Source organism: Zootoca vivipara, chromosome 2 (genome assembly GCF_963506605.1).
Source record: "Zootoca vivipara chromosome 2, rZooViv1.1, whole genome shotgun sequence".
In the NCBI taxonomy this organism is placed as follows: Eukaryota; Metazoa; Chordata; class Lepidosauria; order Squamata; family Lacertidae; genus Zootoca; species Zootoca vivipara.
In genome coordinates this window covers 96741599-96761313 of record NC_083277.1, presented here as the reverse complement: position 1 = coordinate 96761313, position 19715 = coordinate 96741599, and the positions used below count along the sequence as shown (strand labels likewise).

The 19715-nt window shown below is 44.6% G+C and overlaps 1 protein-coding gene across 2 annotated transcripts; it reads right to left on the bottom strand.

Moving 5' to 3' along the window:
• Window positions 1-604: 604 nt before the first annotated feature.
• Window positions 605-19700, bottom strand: SLC26A11 (solute carrier family 26 member 11). 2 transcript variants are annotated; one of them, XM_060271931.1, is made up of 17 exons: window positions 19627-19700; window positions 17777-18137; window positions 17059-17251; window positions 15496-15581; window positions 13827-13906; window positions 12801-12943; window positions 11532-11707; window positions 10289-10361; window positions 9281-9331; window positions 8999-9059; window positions 7785-7840; window positions 7496-7636; window positions 5970-6097; window positions 5079-5184; window positions 4191-4324; window positions 3050-3122; window positions 605-2599 (listed from the first exon to the last, which is right to left on the bottom strand). In XM_060271931.1, exons 2-17 carry the CDS (start codon window positions 17966-17968, stop codon window positions 2508-2510), a joined length of 1785 nt encoding a protein of 594 aa, XP_060127914.1. In that variant the 5' UTR covers window positions 17969-18137; window positions 19627-19700; the 3' UTR covers window positions 605-2507. The 2 variants fall into 2 exon arrangements, with proteins under 2 accessions (XP_060127914.1, XP_034960054.2); XM_035104163.2 differs by having other exon boundaries at window positions 19520-19673.
• Window positions 19701-19715: the final 15 nt, after the last annotated feature.

The window sequence follows — 19715 nt, the reverse complement described above, 5'->3', positions numbered from 1 at the left end:
CAATTTGCTTCCTCTCCCATAGGCACCTATCACTAAGTTCACATGGGTGAAATCCACAACAATACCGAGCATTGGAGATGCTGAAGGCAAAGTGTACTCAATTAAGTTGTAGCTATTTTTGCCAATAGAATTCTGGTTAGGACCAACTGGTCAGATTTCAAGCCCTGACCCATGAGATCAAACTTCTGAAAACCCATGAGCTAAACTGCCTTCTCTCAGCTTGGAGTCTCTTCTGCAACATATTGGTGAGCTGCAGTGGACCATTCGGAAGTCACAGTGGTGGGAAGAAGCAATCAATCTTGAGACTTGCATTGTTCTTTCCCCAGTGAAAGATTAGAGCTATGCTCTGGTTCCTCATTCCACTTGCAATGCTACCAATGGAAGCACCAACCATAGTGTGTTATGTCAGCTTAGTAGCCAATAAACCCCATGGGGAGGGGATAACGATGTGACTGTGTACACACTCACATTTGCTCTGCATCCAGTGCGCTGTCAACTGATGGTTTGAGAAGCAGTGTACTGTATACACAACATTGGCCACAATCCATATCCGTTCCGTATCTATCCTGTAATTTATTATAAAAGAAACCTGGGTCCTGATGCATCCCCCCCCCCAAACAAACCAAGCACCAGCTTTGATCCAAATGGAGAAAAAGAACGATCTGGCTTCATTTTAAATTGGCAATGTGTACACAGCCCAAGATAATACAATGAAGCTGTAAGGGTACACAGGGAAGAAGTATAACCAAGAAGAGAAGGCATGCACTTTTGTAGGTACAGTAAAACGTCCCAGAGTCAATGCTTGGCATCTCCACTTAAGAGGACAAAATAAAACAGTTTTGAGACCATTGACAGTTGGAATAGAAAATGCTGGGCTAGAAAAAAACTAGCCCAGCCTGCTATGTCAACTTTCCATGCCATTTTGTTCATGTGCTTTGTTAAACCTCTTCCTGAGAACCGAGTGGAAGTGAAACTAAAACACGATGAAACGACATAGCTTCTCAGAAACTTCACCACCTGTTCCTTACTCAGCAGTGTATTAAAAAAAGATCATCATATCCAGAAGGTCAGATGCATTAAGAGTAGAAGCCAAAATTCCTCTCTGAATTATAACTGAATATGCTTTCTAATCAGGGGGTGTAGTGCCTGCACGGTGTCCCCACCACTCTCATAACATGCTTCAGCACTTCCAAACAGTGAGTTGCTTTGCTTCCTGTTCTGATAGCAGGCTTGTGTCCTGACACATGCCCCTTAGAGACACATATCTGAACTTTCTATCAAATCACAACTTCCTCTGGCAACTTATATCTAGCTAAGACACACGCATTATTTATTCAAAATATGTAGTGCTCATTTAAACTAATTAACTATTGCAATTTTTACACTGGGGGGGGTATTTCTCTTTGGCTAGGGCCAGTTTGTAAAATTAGTAAGGTTAGATGCCAAAGTTTCCTCCTATGCCTTTTAATTTGCCATTGCTGTGTGGGAGCTAAAGCAGGGCTGGCTTTCCTTTCCCATTTCCCCCTGCCCTGTCAATTTGCTTCCTCTCCCATAAGCACCTATCACTAAGTCACATGGGTGCAATCCACAACAGCAGTGGAGATGCTGAAGGCAAACAGTGTACTCAATTAAGTTGTAGCTATTTTTGCCAATAGAATTCTGGTTAGGACCAACTGGTCAGATTTCAAGCCCTGACCCATGAGATCAAACTTCTGAAAACCCATGAGCTAAACTGCCTTCTCTCAGCTTGGAGTCTCTCCTGCAACACATTGGTGAGCTCCAGTGGACCATTCGGAAGTCACAGTGGTGGGAAGAAGCAATCACTCTTAGGACTTGCACTGTTCTTTCCCCAGTTAAAGATTAGAGCTACGCTCTGGTTCCTCATTTTACTTGCAATGCTGCCAATGAAAGCACCAATCACAGTGTGTTATGTCAGCTTAGTGGCCAATAAAACCCATGGGGAGGGGATAGCCATGTGGGAGGGAATCTTTATGGATTACACACAACTGAAATACTCCTAGTTCATGATGTACACCACACAGACTGGTCTCATTCACCCTGGCATATTTCCATTTTTTAAAAAGTGCTTTATTTTCTTAATTCCCTTTCCTTATTAGTGTTCCCTTAAGTATGCTACTCAAATCCAATGTACATTAGAAATCATCAAAGGTAACCACCCTTCAATCTAGAAGCCCCAAGATCCCATGGTTACTTCAATTCTGCTGCCCCAGAGTTCTGAAACACTGGGTGACCTTGTGCTTTTTTACAGATTCAGATTTCATACACATGAAGGAGGTAAAGAGGTTACTATTCTTCACACTGAACAGTCCCGGAGTGGGAGCAACTTCTGAATTCAAGTTGTGCGATGTCTGAAAATGCATGAATAAGGGTACAGAACATCTGCCACCTAATGTTCACGCTCCAAAATGTTCATGGCCCGAAAGCTTCACTGTCAAGCCTGGGTCACTTCTATTGTTTGGTCACAGGCATCTATTACTTCTGTATCCTCACTGGATGATCCCAGATGTTGGCAGTATGCTGTCACTGTCATCCAACAAGGCTTCACCGGCATGGCTCAGTTCCTCTTCAAGGCTCTTCTCTGCAAAAGAGACAAAAGCGGGGTAAGATGCATTTTGTTAAGACCGTGATTCATTTTATGTTTTCACAAGTCAAATCCCACCTGTGGTTAAAAGAGAGAGAGAGAGAGAAATGGGAGATGAGGTTCCATGAAGACCAACAAGGCATTCATTCAAAAGGCTTAATGTTTGAGGGAAAGTGCAGAAGCAAGGGAATGATGTTGGCCAGAGGTTACAGCCTTCCCTCATAGGATGAAAGCCCTGATAAAGGAAAAGTGAGACTAGCCATTTTCATCAGAGATCAAAGAGATGCAGGGAGCCCCATTCCACCTCCCACCAGAAGGAACTCTGCCCCAAATGCCCATTGTCTTGGTGCTGCATCTGGCCACAGGACTAAGAGGCACCGGGTAGCTCTAGGACACCAAACACCATTACAAGGACACTGGCACAAGAAAATGCCCGACACTGCTCACCTGCATCCTTCAGGTTGGGGAAATGACGCAATCCTTCCAGACCAGCAGCCAGGAAGACTTTGAGAACATGTTTCTGTGGACAGGAATGATAAGAATTGGTCAGTCATATTCCAACTTGTCCCAAAGCATTCAGGGAAGCCCCTGAAGATCTCAAAGACTAGAAGGACCCTGGATGGATGGAGATGGTCCACTGCTCAAAGGTAGAGTTACATCCAAGCTTTTATATGTCCTGACCTGTCACGGTGGCCGGAGAAGGCTACTTCAGAGTAACAACTCTACACAGCTCTGCATTTTGTCTTTTATTGGTGCTGAGCATTTACAGTGCTAATGGCAGTGCTATTTACAAAGACACATCTGTTCAGCTTGAATCAGAACCTCCAAGTGGCTTTTGGCGCGTCTTGCGCCAGCATAACAACTTGGGGAGACCCATCCTCTTCCCCCGACGCTTTCTGCGAAGTTCCGGAGTTGGGGGGACTGGCCTGCCCCCCTTCCTTCCCCCTTCCTGTCCCACCTGGGATGATGGCTCTTCTACCCTGCCAGAGCCTTGGACACCACTTCCTGTTTCCCCACTTGAGCTGGAGCTTTCCCTCTTTTCAGCCTCGCTCGGGGCTGGGCTGGAACTCAGGAGGGGAGGGGCTTCGCGATATCCCTTGCCCCTCACATGACCCTTGCATGTCTGGTTAGAAGGATCCTCCGGCTGATATTTAGGGAACACAGTGATCCAGGCACAATAGACAGTACTGTACTGGCAAACACACACACACACACACACACACACACACACACACACACTTTTTTAAATGGGTGGGCTGTATTTAGAGGAAGATGTTGGGAGTTTCATGTTTTTAGAAACTTATTGTAGAATCAGGTAACTGGTTAATCTAATCTAGTGTTGTCTACTCTGAATGGAAGCAACTCCCCAAGGTCTCAAGCTATGCAGCTCCCAATATCCTTTAAAGAGAAAGAGAGAGAGAGAGAGAAATATGCCAGGGATTGAACCTGGTACTTGCTACATGCAAAGCAACATACTCTACCGCTAAACAAAGATGAGTGCTGGGTCTTAAGCCTGCTCAGTTTGTTTCACAAAATCCAGCCACAGTGTGTGATTGCTCCTCTGAGGTTGCAGTTCTCACCCACCTACCTGCAAGCCAATAAACACCAGAGAGAGTCTCCTATGCTGCAATTCCTGGAGCAGCTCAGACAGGCCCAGGACTGCTGTGTAATCAATGCTGCTGATGTGGGTGCAGTCCAGAATGATGTGGCACAGGCAAGACTCTGAAGGTAATCAAGAAACATCGTGCTCAAGAAAGGGCGAACGCAGACAGGGCAGCTACTCACACCAAGAGAGTTCGGGCCAATGGTCAATTTCAAGCCATGACCCCACTAACTGCAAGCTTCCTTGACCCTTGGGCTGCACTAGTCCTCCCCACAGCTGGTGTGTTAGGAGAAAACAGGATATTCTGAGACTATCTGGCAGCAGGTGGGAACTAAGGCTTGGCCAGGAATATAGTACCATTAACAACTTCCCGCTTCCACCTTCGCTACTGTCAAAATGCAGTATGGCAGGTTAGTGGCCCCATGAACTCCCAGAATAGCTGGAATCTTACAAGAGCTGGTAGCCCCATGTTGCCTGCTTTATCAGTTTGGGTTGAGGAGATGCTAGTCAGAATTCTCCCACATCTGGAACACGCTGTATCTCCCTGTGCACCATGAGCCTTTAATCAAATGCCAAATTACAAGAGGATGGAGTTTGTTTCCTTATTGGAATTCATGGGTGGGGTGAGGGGCTCAAGCATAGACCTCACTTCTTCTCCCCCCCCCCCCCAGAGGCACTCGTAGGGCCAGGAATATTAGTTCCTCTTGAACAGGTCATCAACACTTGTGTCCCTAAGACACCATTCTATGCAAATATTACTGCCCCAAGCGGTTTGGTCCTTTTGTTCAGATGGCAAGAGGCCTTCACTTCTGGAGCCAATTCAATTCCTCACAGCCACCACCACACCAGGAGCTTTTAAGTTCTTCATTTTACCTGTCTGAGTCCGCTTGCGCACTGTATCCCGCAGGAACTCAATGGCTGGGAAATACAGGCCACCGGCAGGCTGTATAAACAGCATCTCTCGCTCATGCTGCAGGACCTGCAAAAAAAGGTTGCCAAAAAGTGCCGTGAGGAAAACAGGGTGTGGCTTTGTTCCTGTTCAGCGATTTCCACCCTTCCCTTTTTGAAAGTCAAAGGAAACATGCCCCAGAGGCTCTCATAGCGAAGGGACATGCAACACCAATTACCTATACAGTGGAACCTCAGTTTATGAACACCTCGGTTCATGAATTTTCGGTTTATGAACGCTGTGGACCCATCTGGAACGGATTAATTCACTTTCCATTACTTTCAATGGGAAAGTTCGCTTCAGTTTATGAATGCTTCAGTTTATGAACAGACTTCCGGAACCAATTACACCCATGCTTTGGGTTAAGTACGCTTCAGGTTGAGTACTCCGCGGACCTGTCTGGAACGGATTAATCCAATTTCCATTACTTTCAATGGGAAAGTTCGCTTCAGTTTATGAACGCTTCAGTTTATGAACAGACTTCCAGAACCAATTGTGTTCATAAACCGAGGTACCACTGTATTAGATATTTCAGCCATACGGGAAAAAATGATTAGGAGATAAGGGGTTGGATATAAATATACATTAAAAAATGCTGCGCTCTTCACTGTGCATTGCACAAGGAAACCATTCTCCAGTTTCAAGCTCCAAGAGGGTCACAAGCAAGTTGTAGCAATTGGATACAAAAAATGATTTATTTATTTTCTAGTACAGTATCTCATATATTAGAGCTGTACTGCAGTAAACCTGTTCTGTGTTTTATGAGTTTCCCTCCTAAGCTCTTGCATTCTAACTCAGTGGGATCATAAACAAACCTTTATCCGTGGCCTGGCAATGGGGTATAGCAGGAGAATACCTGAGACCAGCACTCCTGCTATGATTCCATACTGCACCTCCCAGAAGCAGAAGAAGAACGTTACACACAGGGGCACCAGGTCCAGCCCTGAGAGAGAAGGGGGAGGGGAATGACTAGGTAGGACTCAGACTTTTCCAGTCCTGCAGCAAGATGGCTGCCACAGAGCACAGTGAAGGAGAGAAGCAAACAGCTAAATAAAATCAATAATAATAATAATTTATTATTTATACCCAGCCACTCTTTGCAGCTCCCAATAGAATATTAAAAAACAGGGTTGCCTTCAGATGTCTTCTAAAAGTCAGATAGTTGTTTATTTCCTTAACCAATAAGCTCAGGGTGAGCTGGGTGTGTTTGTAAGGGAGACCTTTCCCGTCACATTATTGCTGTATAAAATTAACTGAACCAGAACCCATCCCATATCATAAAAATGCACTAGACAGATTTCTTTCCTACCGGGAACCACATTCCCCTCAGGGGTAGTCTGTCAAGGGCTGCATACTGGTGGAGCCAGAGCCAGTGATTGGCAGAGCCAGGGATGAATAATCTTCTGAATGAACTAATTCAAAATAAAGAACACCCTGCTTCCATTTTCACTACGGTATACCTCAGACTGCAAGGGTTTGATGGGGTTAGTTTCAGTACTGTATAGTATATAGAGAATTTCATTTCCTTTTTTAACCTGTGCTTCATCAAATAAGTGGTCTCTTTACATTCCATTTGTCATGTTTCTGGACAAAGACAAATGAACAATCAGCAGTTTTGTGCTGATGAAAAGCTGAACATGGTTCTGAAAGTAAAGTATAGTCATTTTATTTCTGCTTTTGGAAACACACTAAACTTTGGGAGATACTCCATTTGTCCAGCAGATGCCAGCATCCCTTACGTTGGTAACTTTCCATAGCCAAGAATATATTCTTTTTTTAAATGTGAAAGGGACATCACAGAGAGATTTTTCAAATTCAGGGGGTGCTACGATGGGAGATCATGGAGTGAGGAATATATGACTTCCCAGAAGTATCTATGAAACAGGACTCTCAGTTCCTGTTCACCGAGCCAGAAAAGTTACAAGAATGGGAAAAACATTCTGTTTTATATATTTACAAAAACCTAGTGACCACCTTGTTGCTCTGCTGCAGCGTTACTACTTGAAAGCAGCCTATCCAAGAACTCTGAACACCACATCCAAAAATGCTCTAAGCATTTGAAAAGTTATGAACATCAATTCAAAGCTCCTTAGATTTGCAGAGCTCTAAATCTGCTGCTAATCTTGGAAAAAATGGGGGGGGGAGAGAAATAAGGTGTGGCTATTTGTGCAAATTATTAAAAAATTAGAAAGTCAGAAAATTAAATTTATGAATGATACTTTTGTTAAAGTCGTATGACAGATTTTAAAGAATTCTAACCGGCTCCATTATTGTTAGGGAAACATTACAGGATCCCCAACTTTTCAGCTATGGGAAGAAGAGGACACATTCATGCTCATACTTTTAACCTGCCATAACGTGTAGAAGATCCTGGCATCAAACATAGGAGCCACAGCACAGATGATGACAGCTGCCAGCGCAGCCTTGGGAATGTAGAAGAAGACAGAAGTAAGGAAGGCTAGAGACAATAGCACCAGGGCCCCTATGGAGGAAACAAGGAAAAGTGAGTAAACAAGAGGATGACAAGTGGCATTAAAATAGGACAGTGAGCCCCTCAGAGTTCTGTATCCCTGCTCAGATACGAGTCCTTAATAACTCAGCAGGCACAAAGACATCCTTCTAGCTCCTACCTGTGATTAGACCTCCGGCAGGAGTACAAACACCTGTCTGTGCATTCACTGCTGTCCTGCAACATAAACAAGCTTTGTGGTTACAAGAACGGAAAACAGCCCCCTCACCTCCCTAGACCATTTAAGGGACAGTAGTCAGCCTAGAGACAACAAGAGCTAATGATTACTGTATTGGCCCGAATATAAACCACCACCACCCCCAAATTCCGACCATGGAAAGTTAAAGTGCGGCTTAAATTTGCAACCTTACAAAAATTGCTGCGGTCAAACCACAGCAGCCCGTGAGGTAGAGGGCGGTGGGGAAGAATCTGAGAAGTGGGGCCACAAATGAGCAGGTCAAGGCGGACATTGTATGTGAGGGGAGAGAAGAGAAACCTCCCCTCATGAGCGGCCCAAGTTTGCTCTCCCCCTCCCTCCGTCATTCTCTCCAGCGGTGCCTGGACGCCTTGAGTGCGTGAGAAAGCACCTCAGACAGACACACATGCTTATATTCGAGTACAGTGGTACATCTACTTATGAATTTAATGCGTTCCGAACGCACATTCGTAAGTCGAAAAAAATTGTAAGTCAAAGCAACCCTATCTAAAAATTCGTAAGTAGAAAAAATCCTATCTAAACCGCATCCAAGATGGCGGATGGAGCTCCATTCGTAAGTAGAAACAGTCGTAAGTGGAGGTACCACTGTATTGTCTTTTTTTCTCTCCCCCCCTTGAATTTTAAAGGTGCAGCTTATTTGCGGGTACGGCTTATATTCGGGCCAATACAGTACCTCACACAACACCCCACACAAGCAAATACTTATTTATCAGTATGGATTATCAGCCCAGCTATTTTGCAATAAGGGCATCTTTCTAGAGACCACCGAGAGAGATGACCTGCATGTAAAACCTCGGACTCGGTCTCAAGCATTACCTGCAGCCTGCACTTATCATTATTTATGTGAAGATGTTAAATACTCCGCTTAAACTAACCCTAGTGGTCTCTAGAAATGGACTGCAATATATGTCAATAAAAACAAAACAAAATAAAACCCATACAGTAAAAACATAAAGGGAGCCCAAATTGCCTATCCATTATGCAAGTGGGAAAAATGAGTCCATAGCAAATGATTTTACACATGCCCTTGCACTACTATTTTTGTGTGTGCAACTTGTACTACTATTTAAGCTGGGCCACTGGGCAGCTAAGTATCATCTACAATAGGAGCCACTCACCGGCCAAAGCTCCCTGTGACAGGAAAGGATGAGATGAAGGATCCTAAGAGGTTGGTGAAACCTGGAAGCCACAGAGGGAGAGAGGTTAATGAACAAAGGCAGAAAAGATGTGGAGACCTGCTTCTTTGGCTTAGGGACGCTTCAAACAATTTATGGAAATAAAGTCATTTTCCTGTATGGGAATTTCGGCTCTTCCTTCCCAGGCTCATCCCCAACTCCAAAGTGGAAGGGCTCAATCCCATCCAGCCAACAGCATCCAATCCGTTCATGCAAAAATCTTACCCATGGCCAACAGCTCCTGGTTGGGGTCGATTTGGTAGTTATTTTGAGAGGCTAGAATGAAAAGGGAAATGGAGAACACATGTTAGACCGAGAAACCTAGAAATTTTGGTGTTCTTAATGGGTAAAAGCTCCACAAGGCACTGCAAATGTGTGGGCTGGAAATACAGGGCTGGAAAGAGGCCTGGATCCACCTAGCAGAACCCAAATTGTGGTTTTCTGCTCCCTGCACCCTCTTTTATACTGAGAGTTCTACTACCTGAACAAAGTTATTTTGCCTTTCTAGGTATAGGAATCTTAGTCAGAGAATACTTTTAGGAATTTCCCTAATTTTAATCCATGGATAGGGAACCTGTAGACCTCCGAACACTGCTGGATTTGAACTCCCGTAAACTCCGGGCAGCATGGCCAATGGTCAGGGATAACGGGATTTGTTGTCCAGTAACACCAAGATAGCCACAGGGCAGGCATCCCCAAACTGCGGCCCTCCAGATGTTTTGGCATGCAACTCCCATGATCCCTAGCTAGCAGGACCAGTGGTCGGGGGAAGATGGGAATTGTAGTCCAAAACATCTGGAGGGCCGAAGTTTGGGGAAGCAGGTTTCTATCCCTGCTTTAATCCATGGTTCAGAAAGAAACAGAGAGAGTGAAGAACACCTAGGTGGGGATGGGATGCCATCTCACCGTGCACACTGGATGGGACCCATGTAATCAGTTCTACTGGGGCAGTCAATCATAGGGCTCCTCTCTGTGGGATTATGTCAAATGGAAACCGGTAATTCCCACATCGCTGGGTGTTAAGGGGGCTTTATTGGCTAGGTAACAAGGAGGAGATAAAATATGCCTGAAAGATAAATGTTGCACCTAAATTTATCATCATTCCCTCCTCCCTACAAGCATACTGTCCTTAGAAGGCAACAGGTTTTCCAAAGCCCAAATCCCATTAGCTGCCATGTGAATTTCCCCCTTGACTCAATGCCTAGAGAAGCTGAAAGATTGGGGGGCCCATACCGAAAGCTTTGGCAATAGCAACCGTCTCCAGAAGTCCCATCAGAGGGACCACAGCCAGGCCAGCTCCCATTTTCTGTAACGGGGGAAAAAAGAGAGAGGATGGCTTAATTCTACTACAAAGGTCACTTGTGCCCAACAAATGAAGCTTGCAGCAAACATAGATGACATCTCAGTATTCTTACCATGGCATCTGATCAACAAACACTGGACAACACAGGAGTCTACCCATAGTTCAGGCTAGTCTCTCAAAAGGTACCAGTTTTAAACAGCTGCGTGCTTACCATCAATTATAGCTTCCAAGGAAGGCACCGCCTCAGCACAAGAGAATGGGAAATAGTTTAATTCACATAAACTTTACCTAATAATTTTTCTATTATTGTATATGAAATTTATAGGACAACCTTTAAAACTCCTTCGACATTGCCTCAACAACTCTGCGAGGCAATTTATGCAAAGCCACGCAATTATCTTGTGGTTTATTTGCTTATTTATAAAGCTATTTATATACCACCATGTCATAAAAATATATCAAACTTGATACAACAACACCATACAATAAAAGCATAACAATTTTAAAACAAAGATCAGCTGATTCAGTCTGGAGCATGTAACACACCATAGTATGGTAGGCCCAGGAAAGCATAAATTAGTTGCTTCCTTTCCATAATTTCCAGCGACCAGAATTAGAAGATCGAGCACCTTCAAAGATCGCAAGAACCGAGCAGAGGAGTACAGTGCCAGCTTCCACCAGCGCAGAGATGCACAAATGCAAAGGGCTGCAGGCTTCATGTGCTGCTCAATTTAGTACAGGGACAGAAAGGGTTACTTTCTCTGCACACATGAAAATACCCACAGGAAAAAAAGAAGAGCTGTAGAGCAATTCTATGTAGATTCCAAGCAACAGCTCAAAAGGATTTTTTCTGGGTTTATAGGAGAGAAAGGGTTGATTTGAATTTGCAGTGGATATTCAGATTAAATTCTTTTATTTTGTTGTTGTTGCTAGGAAGGGTTTTAAAAAACGATATTTATCTAAGTACCTCTTCTTACCACATTCAGAGGATTGTGTTAATAAGTTGCTATCAATTATTATTTTTTTAGCTGTATTCATAACTAAATTGGCTGTGGTTTTAATTGTAATTATTGTTGTGAACTGCCTTGGGTTTTTTTGGGGGGGGGCAGTGTCAACTACATAACAGGGTGTTATATCAGCATCTAAAGCTATGGCATCATCTGAAATACCCACCTGCACCATCCCTCCAAAGGAGACGGTTCCATTGGGTGTGACCTCGGAGAACGGTGGCAGCTGGAAGGATGGGAGTCCCTGGGGCGTAAACCCTGTGAGGGTGAAGGGCTGGGAGCCTGTTACCTGGAAGGAGTAGGCCACGAGACCAGCAAAAAGGACCACAAGAGCATTACGGACTGCAAGGAAGAGAGTGAGACTCTTATAGCAAAGCTGTCATCCACTACCCAACAGTGAGCATAAATGGTAGACATAGAGGATAGTTAAGGCCATAAGCAACAGCAGCAAATCTCCTATTAGGCCATGAATGCACTCCTGCCTAACTATTTTGTGTAGAGACCCCAATACACGAAGAGTGGGGGTTCCCCATGCTTGGATTACCACAAAAATTGAGCATCTGCGAGGTGGAAAGAGACTCCAAAGCGAACAGGCAGCTTCTGGTGACAGCTCCCATGTTTTTTAAAAATTATGGAGAGAATTTGCAATATAAATTCAAAGGTAAATAAATTTTGTTTCCACAGTTCCACAGTCTGAAAATGCAATTAGGAGAAACCTCAACTTTCTCATGAGGTTTAGAAGGCCTTCCTGTATCCTCTATCTTCTCCCCACCAATTCTCCAAACATTCTTTCTTAGTAATGCTCTTTCTCTCTCTACATTGCCTACCTTTCCTGCAGCCTCTTTGATCCTGGGCTGAGTTTTTCTCCAGGACCACTTCTCAGCAGAGGTGGAGGAAGGGGGGGGGTACAGTGGGTGCCGGCTGCCCTGGGAGTCACCACTGAGAGGAGTGACAAAATGCCGGGCAGCACTCACCACAGGGACTGCAGCGCACCCGAGCCACGTGTCTCTCCTGGGAGGCTAGGGTGCACGCAGGCCCTGCGCTGCCCGAACGGTCCGCCCGCTGCCTCCCCCCAGCTGTAGGGCAGCTGAGTGGGAGGAGGCAGGAAGACTCCAGAGGCCCCACAGTGCGCCCCGTCCCTGGGCGTGCTGCCCCAGGCGCCTGGGCAGCTTCCTTCGCCGCTGCTTCTCAGTACTCAGCCATCCTTCATGTGAGATTTTTAAATCCAGCCAAACTGACAATACTCCCTTCCCTCACAGGACTGCAACCTATTTTTTATTTCCTAAGCAACTAAACCACTCTTAGCCATTCCACCACTTTACACAATTGATAAAGTCAAGAGACTTTACCAATGGAAAAATAAGACGATAATTCAGCATACGTTACAGCACGCCTGGCTGTAAAAAAATTAGCTAATAGGGCGGGATAGACAAACCTGTAGCTGTTGTCCAGACAACAAGCTGGCTGATCCTGACAAACAACGGTTCCATCTGGCTGGCCTTAGGGATGCTCTTTTTCATTTGTTGTAGCCCAGTAAGTGCTGTCAAGCAGAACAGCCCAAGAACAGCATCCGCAACCCTGCATATAAGTTATAACAATCGTAGCTGAATTGAAAGGGACCTCACTTAAACAAGGGGATGAACCAAAAAAGTGGCCTCCGTCACGTCTGCTCCCTGAAAATGGTCCCTTCCTACTGAGCATCTGCACATGAGGGATATAACAGCCACCTTAGCACTCACCGCATAAAGGTATGAGCCTCTCCTTAGCCCAAATTAAAACTTCCCTGGCAGTCAGTTAGATTCTTAATTGGCTGTGGGAAAGATGCAAGATTTGAGGACTTGAAAAGTTACATCCAGATCCACTTTCATTCATTCCTCCAAGAGGTACATCCACGTTTAGCATCATTGCTCATAGACTAAGGGCATAATGTGGCAGATTCTGCTTTGTGCAAGAACTGCAAGCCCAACTCTGCGCACCTTGGAGACATTCAATGCGATACATGCAACAAGTGCACCCAATTGAAACATACAGCTCAAGAGGGCAACAATGTCTATGAGCAACAATGCTAAATATGCCAGGGATCCTCTCAGCTGCTATAATTTTAGGACTACTCACCTCAGCCTTCATTACAAAACAAATAAGAGAAAGCCTTTAGCTCTCAGGGATGAGGCAAAAGACTTTGCTCACCCCTGCGCCCCTCAGGTCTCTGGTAAGAGCACCCCACTTTTCAGCTCCATCATATGATCCCATGCCACACACCACCCCCAATGATGTGAAGTTGCATGACTACAAATCTCATAGAAATTCAAGAAAATAAAATGCTTGTGCAGCCCAAGGGCATCTACTATTCCCAGAGGTAGCCTACATACCGATTCTCTATTTATCGTTTTTGCTACTTTTGCAGACTAAAGGTCTTGTAGAGAGGAATAAACAAGGGGCAGGCATAGGCACAGCCATTTACCTTGTCTCTCCAATTCTGCAGAAGGTGTAGTACACCTGGAGGATAAACTGGCGTGGGATGTTCTGCAGGCCCAGGAGCGTCTATGTAAACACATTTTAAAGCCACAAGTCAGGATGATGAAAAAAATTAGTGTGTGTTCTCTCTCTCTCACACACACAATATAAAAACACAAAAATACATACCACAGTAACAAACAATAACCCCATCACATTATATTTGGACCCACTTACCTCTTGTGTTTCCTTTTAGGAAAGCCATTAAATGTCTCCGTGGGAATGCCTCACAATAATTTCTGAGGTGTTCCATGTTACCTGCAACAAAGGGACTTAGCTGTCCTCGAACATTTATCCTAAAAATAAAGAGCTCTTTTCTTTTTTGCCAACACTGAATAATGTGTGATGGTACTGTGGGTAAGCGTGTAAGACAAGGTATGTGAACGATAAAAATCACATTTCTGTGCTCAGTTACACAAACTTCCAAGTTAAGTCTCTGCCATCCACAAAAATAAAAATCAAGAGATGCCCAGACAACCTCTGCTAAATGATTTGCCCATACTACAACAAAAGATGTCTTTCACCCGAGGAGGCTTGCTAGCTCTTGCCCTACCTTAACTGCTTTAAAAGCCTTCTGTGGAACAAGGAGCAGAGGCTTCTCTTTCAAAGGTACTTCTTGAAACGGGCTGTTGTTGCAAACACAAGGAGTTCAGCCAGTGATTGCTATCGTTATCTGCTGCTGCCTGCCCCTCACCCCTGTGAATAGCTGACTGTGGCCAACCACAAAGGAAGCATTGATGCCACAGCGTTTTAAAGATACTAGCTGGAACATGGTAGGCGGTTCAAGCATTCATAAATCAAAAAAAAATATCCTCAAATCTATGGCAGAAGGTGGGGTAAATCTGTCCAGATAACTGTCCGTTTCAGTACTCTAGGCAGTCCATGGCCCCTTTGCTTCTAAAACCAACTGAGATCATAAAAAATGCTGGTTAGGCCCTAGTTATCGTCTCCATTTCAGGTATCTCTTGCCTGGCAGTGGCATGAATTTCTGCCATTTGCTGCAAGGCTGTGAAGGCAAATCGGGGGGGGGGGGGAGTCAGTGGCCAAAACAGAGGATCCCAGCTAGCTTAAGAGATCTGCCAGCTGTCATTTAGTGTTTACAGAATCCTTAGGTTCCATAAATTTAAAACAGAAGGTGGGAAAAAGGAAACCCTGTAACCCAGAGGAGGTAGAAAGGGACTTAATCCCATGAATTGTTGCATATAAGGTAGGAAAAGAGAGGGCAGAGTGTATCATAGCTGTCGAGTTCTCCCTTTTTTAAAGGGAAATTCCCTTATGCTGAATAGGCTTCCTCGCGAGAAAAGGGAAAACTTGACAGCTATGGAGTGTACAGCATGTGAAATAGTTACAATTCCAGGTTCTCACAATTGCCAGAGTCTTCACATGAAGTCAGAGCAATTTTCCTAAGTTTCATCAACAACATAAGAGTTTTTGAGCCAGCCTGCTTCACCCTTGATAAGCCCTACAGAGCTCTCCTTAAGCCCTTTACCAGAGATCTATTTACTTGAACAGGCAAGCCTGGCCTCCATGCTATTCTTACAGAATGGGCAGGCGAGTTTTACAAGTGTCATTGCTAAACCTGGATAAAGGCCAAGTGAGGGAAGGAAACCCCTTACCTTGACTTGATTGAAGCCAATGGTGACTGCAGCAGCTGAAGTAAACCCTTTGATGACAGGATAGGAGATAAAGTCCAGAAGGAAACCTGCCAGGAATAAAGAATCCCTATTAAGCCTTACAAAGACCGGGCGCAACGGACTTACTTCACTGCACATTATACCCCATTCAGAACTACCAAGCTCTTCAGCCAAAAGCGATCCATTAATCAAGGATGCCCACACACACATAACGATACAGAGGCAGCTGCAGGACCTGAAGTGTTTTGGTGGCCTCTGTAAGTATTACAATACTCCTCCTCCCAGGGTCATCATCTTCCCACTACCCAGGATCCTTCTTTTGGCTTTGGTTTGGCCAACAAGGGCCTATGGGCTGCTGCTCTTTGAGCCACCTAGGCCCCACACCAGAATTGAACCTACTGGATTCCTTTCTCCATCGCTCTGACAGTCACTGGAAACTGGAAACATTTGAAACACTGGAAACATTTGGTTGTCTCTTGCCTTCCTAGAGCTCCGGGTCCTTCATTTCCTGCTGATCCCAAGCACTAATAGCAGGGGCAGCTGGGCAAAGGTGGGAGGAGGCAGCCTGTTCTCATCTAGGGCCGTCTCAATGCACAAGACATTGATATAGGCTACCCAAGTTTAACTAGTGCCCTTTCAGCTACAGAACTAAGCAAGGAAAGGGGAGATGAGCTGGATGTACGATACTTTTAAATTTTCTAAGTTACAGGTGAAACTCGGAAAATTAGAATATCGTCAAAAAGTGCATTTATTTCAGTAATGCAACTTATTATTTTTTAATTACAAATGCTTTCTTTGGGAAATTCCACAGTAATAAAACAAATAGTTACAATAATACAAAAATAAACATCGCTAATACATTTCATTAATTACATTCCATTTATAATTGACCCGCCTAACAACAAATAATAATTACAACAAATAAAGGCTTGACATATCTTGCCTTGCATGTCATGCATCTACATATCTCATATATTGGTTTTACCTTTTAAGTTGCATTACTGACATAAATGCACTTTTCGACGATATTCTAATTTTCCGAGTTTCACTTGTATTTTCTTCTGTGGCATTTTATTTTAAGTACTGCCAGTCCCCAAGTTTGAAAAAAAAAATGAAGGTTAAAAACAAAACTGTACAAATTGGGCACATTACTCTCTTGCAATAAACACATACATGTGCACACATTGAAAAACAAAAACCTAGGATAGTAACAGATAATCTATAGGAAACAAGGTGGGATTACAAATCACTATACAGTAATTCAATGAGCTGTGAGAGTTAAGACTGCAATCATATACCCTCTTATTTGGGAGTAAAGCCGCACCAAATTCAATGGGACTCACTTTTGAGTAGATATCTAAAATCATAGTATTGTAATTAATGGAGGGCCGCAGTCACAGGATTATGTTCAGCTCTAACTATCAGAATCTTGTGATAGACAACCAGTCATCTCTCCAGTTCTGCCTCCCTGTTTGGCTATTATTAGCCATAAGCGGGCTTGAGGGACCACTGATTTGACCAAATATAGCACCAGCCAGATCTTACCAAGATGTAGCAGCCCCATAGCTAACTGGATGCAGCCTGAGAGGAAGGTGAGCAGGATGGCATAGGAAGGGTCATGGAATGCGTAGGACGAAACCAGTAACGACATGATAGCTGTCGGGCCCAGTGTCACATCTTTCGATGTCCCCAGGAGGCAGTAGACAAAGCAGCCCATGAAGGAGGAATAGAGGCCATACTATAAGGGAGGAAGGCAGGCAATTAGAGACCGATCGCAGTTGATGGAGGAACAAGAGCAGAATTAGAGCACAACAGAGACAAAAAGGCTGTGAATAGCTAAGAAAAGTGTGATCCTTGTCATACATAAAGGTCTTACATGTGTGCTGTGCACATTTTAACTTGTACTGTGTGTCAACACTTGTATCAAATGAAAAAATTAGAGAGAAAGAAACAAAAAGGTGTCTGTTTGATAACTCGGCAAAACATTTTTAAAGTGTCTGAGAATTTATTATCTTGGAACAGCAGGAAGAAGCAGAATCAAACAATAGTAAAGGTATTTCAGAGAACTGGTAATTCCCGCTCATTGACCTTTGATTTACTCCAGGCATCCACTGTCTGCTAGAGACTCTCAGAGCTTATTAACTCTAAAGCTGCTCTCCTCTGGAATTGGATCTACCGTATATTTTTCAAGCAAAAAAGGAAAAGGAAATATTCAATAGATGCTACACTAAGGCAACAAAAAGCTCTGGGTCAATGGCCTCACCTGCACTGGGAGGCCAGCCAATGCAGCGTAGGCAAGAGCTTGTGGCACAACAGTCAATCCCACTGTCAGTCCAGCAACGAGATCGAGCTGCAGCCATTGCAGAGAATATTTGGGAAGCCACCTTAGCACTGGCAGCCTCTTCTGGATTATTCCGTAGCATCGTTCCCGACACTCATGGCTTCTCTCTGCCATGGCTGGAATCACAGTAGTTCAGGCCAATTCACTTGGGGCCCATCACACCAGTCATGATCAAAACCTCTTGCAGGCATGCCAAAGTCAAGAGAGCAGACAAAGGAGAAGGTCATTGCCGAGGCACATCAGAAAGACTCCCAAACAGGCAATAGGTGGCTTACGATAATACCTGGGGGAGAGAGGGAGAAAAAGGACACCCACCGTTCTAGTTATTCAATCAGTTCTTCATTTCAAATATTAATGGGGTATTGAAACTTAAGTGCCCCAAAAGACAAGTATTGCTATGGAATCTTCTCATTCATGTCTGCGAAAACAAACCCAGTAAGTGTTGGGTGTGTTTTAAGATGAAAACTACAAACAAGAATACAAAACGAAACCAATTAGCATACCCTAAGATAACTGAAAGGGACACGGGTGGCCCTGTGGGTTAAAACAGAGAGCCTAGGGCTTGCCGATCAGAAGGTCGGCGACTGGACCTAATGGTCAGGGGTCCCTTTACCTTTAAGATAACTGAAGTGCCAAATATTAGTGCAATACAGGAAAATATAATAACGGGAAAACAAAGGATGACCACTGGGCTTGACAAACAATGGACAGCCTCTCCTTGGGAAGCAGGTAATTCTTTGCTTCTGAAGAACAGACTTCTCTCCCCTCTATTCTTAAGGAAATCTCCATTTTGTCTCAAGAAGCGAAGAGGGCAAAGCCAGCTCTAAACAGCTTCTTGACCCAAGCAACTGCATCACCCACCCAAAGGGTGCACATCATAGTATCTTGGAAGCCGAGTGCGCAGCTCTCAGACTACATGCTTCAGTTTGTGTGGTCTGCCATGACCTAGCAAAAGAGGAGGGGCTGTGAGGTTGTTACTTCATGTAAACAGTGTCATCAGGGGACAGCTTGGTTCTAGTCAACAGGGGTTATTTCAGGGGAACATTTTACGGTAGTATGTCCACTGAAGCTGTTTTTATGACTCGGGAGGTGATCCTAGGCGCGTTGGCTTGCAAGTAAACCCCTTTGAATGCAGAGGGGCTTATTTCTGAGTGAACGCACGCACACTAGGGCTGTAGATGTCGCATGCCGCTTTACGTATTATTTCAACCGGAAACTCATCCAGGAGTAAATGCCCTTTCCTCCTGGATTAAAGCAAGCTGCATAAGATACCTCTAACACTTAATAACACACATATATAGTTGGCAACATTAAATAAAAGCATATAGTTCAAGCACAGCCTCGCAAGCCACGCCTTTCTGACCAAGAAGCCTCATTTCCCTAACCACAGACATGGGGGCTGTGGCTATTCAGCAACAAGGAAAACACGCTCTGTACATACGCAGAGTTTACACTCTCACGTTCTACAGCTAGCACGGAAAACGGGGCGTGGGGCTAAGCTACTCCTCAGTTTAAGCCAGAGCAATGCTCCAAAGCAGTTAATAGGTACGAGACCAGAAACAACTTGGGAATCTTCTGGGGGGCACCATCACCAGACTCGGCAGTGAGGGAGGGCTTGTTTAGTTTTCAAAACGAAAGCAAGAAAAAATAGGAAAGGAGACTTACAGTATTTGCTCCTGCTGCGTAAACAAGGGAGCTCCAGGCTCCCAGCTTCCTCCTGGTAGTCGAAGGGCCCATTCTGCTGTTTTCCCCAACTCCCAGGCTGGACTCACCCGCAGCAGCGCCGGCAGAAGGCACCGAGGAGCACGGAAAACCCAGATCCGGTCAGAGGCGTCTCATGTGATCCGGAGGTGGAGCTAGG

Coding starts and splice junctions, on each gene's coding strand:
- SLC26A11 (XM_060271931.1), bottom strand. CDS start 17,968: ATGGCAGAGAGAAGCCATGAGTGTCGGGAACGATGCTACGGAATAATC. Junction 13,907..15,495: donor TTGGCTTCAATCAAGTCAAG/GTAAGGGGTTTC, acceptor GTGTTTACATAG/ACGCTCCTGGGCCTGCAGAA. Junction 5,185..5,969: donor TTGCCAGGCCACGGATAAAG/GTTTGTTTATGA, acceptor CTTTTTTTGCAG/GTCCTGCAGCATGAGCGAGA.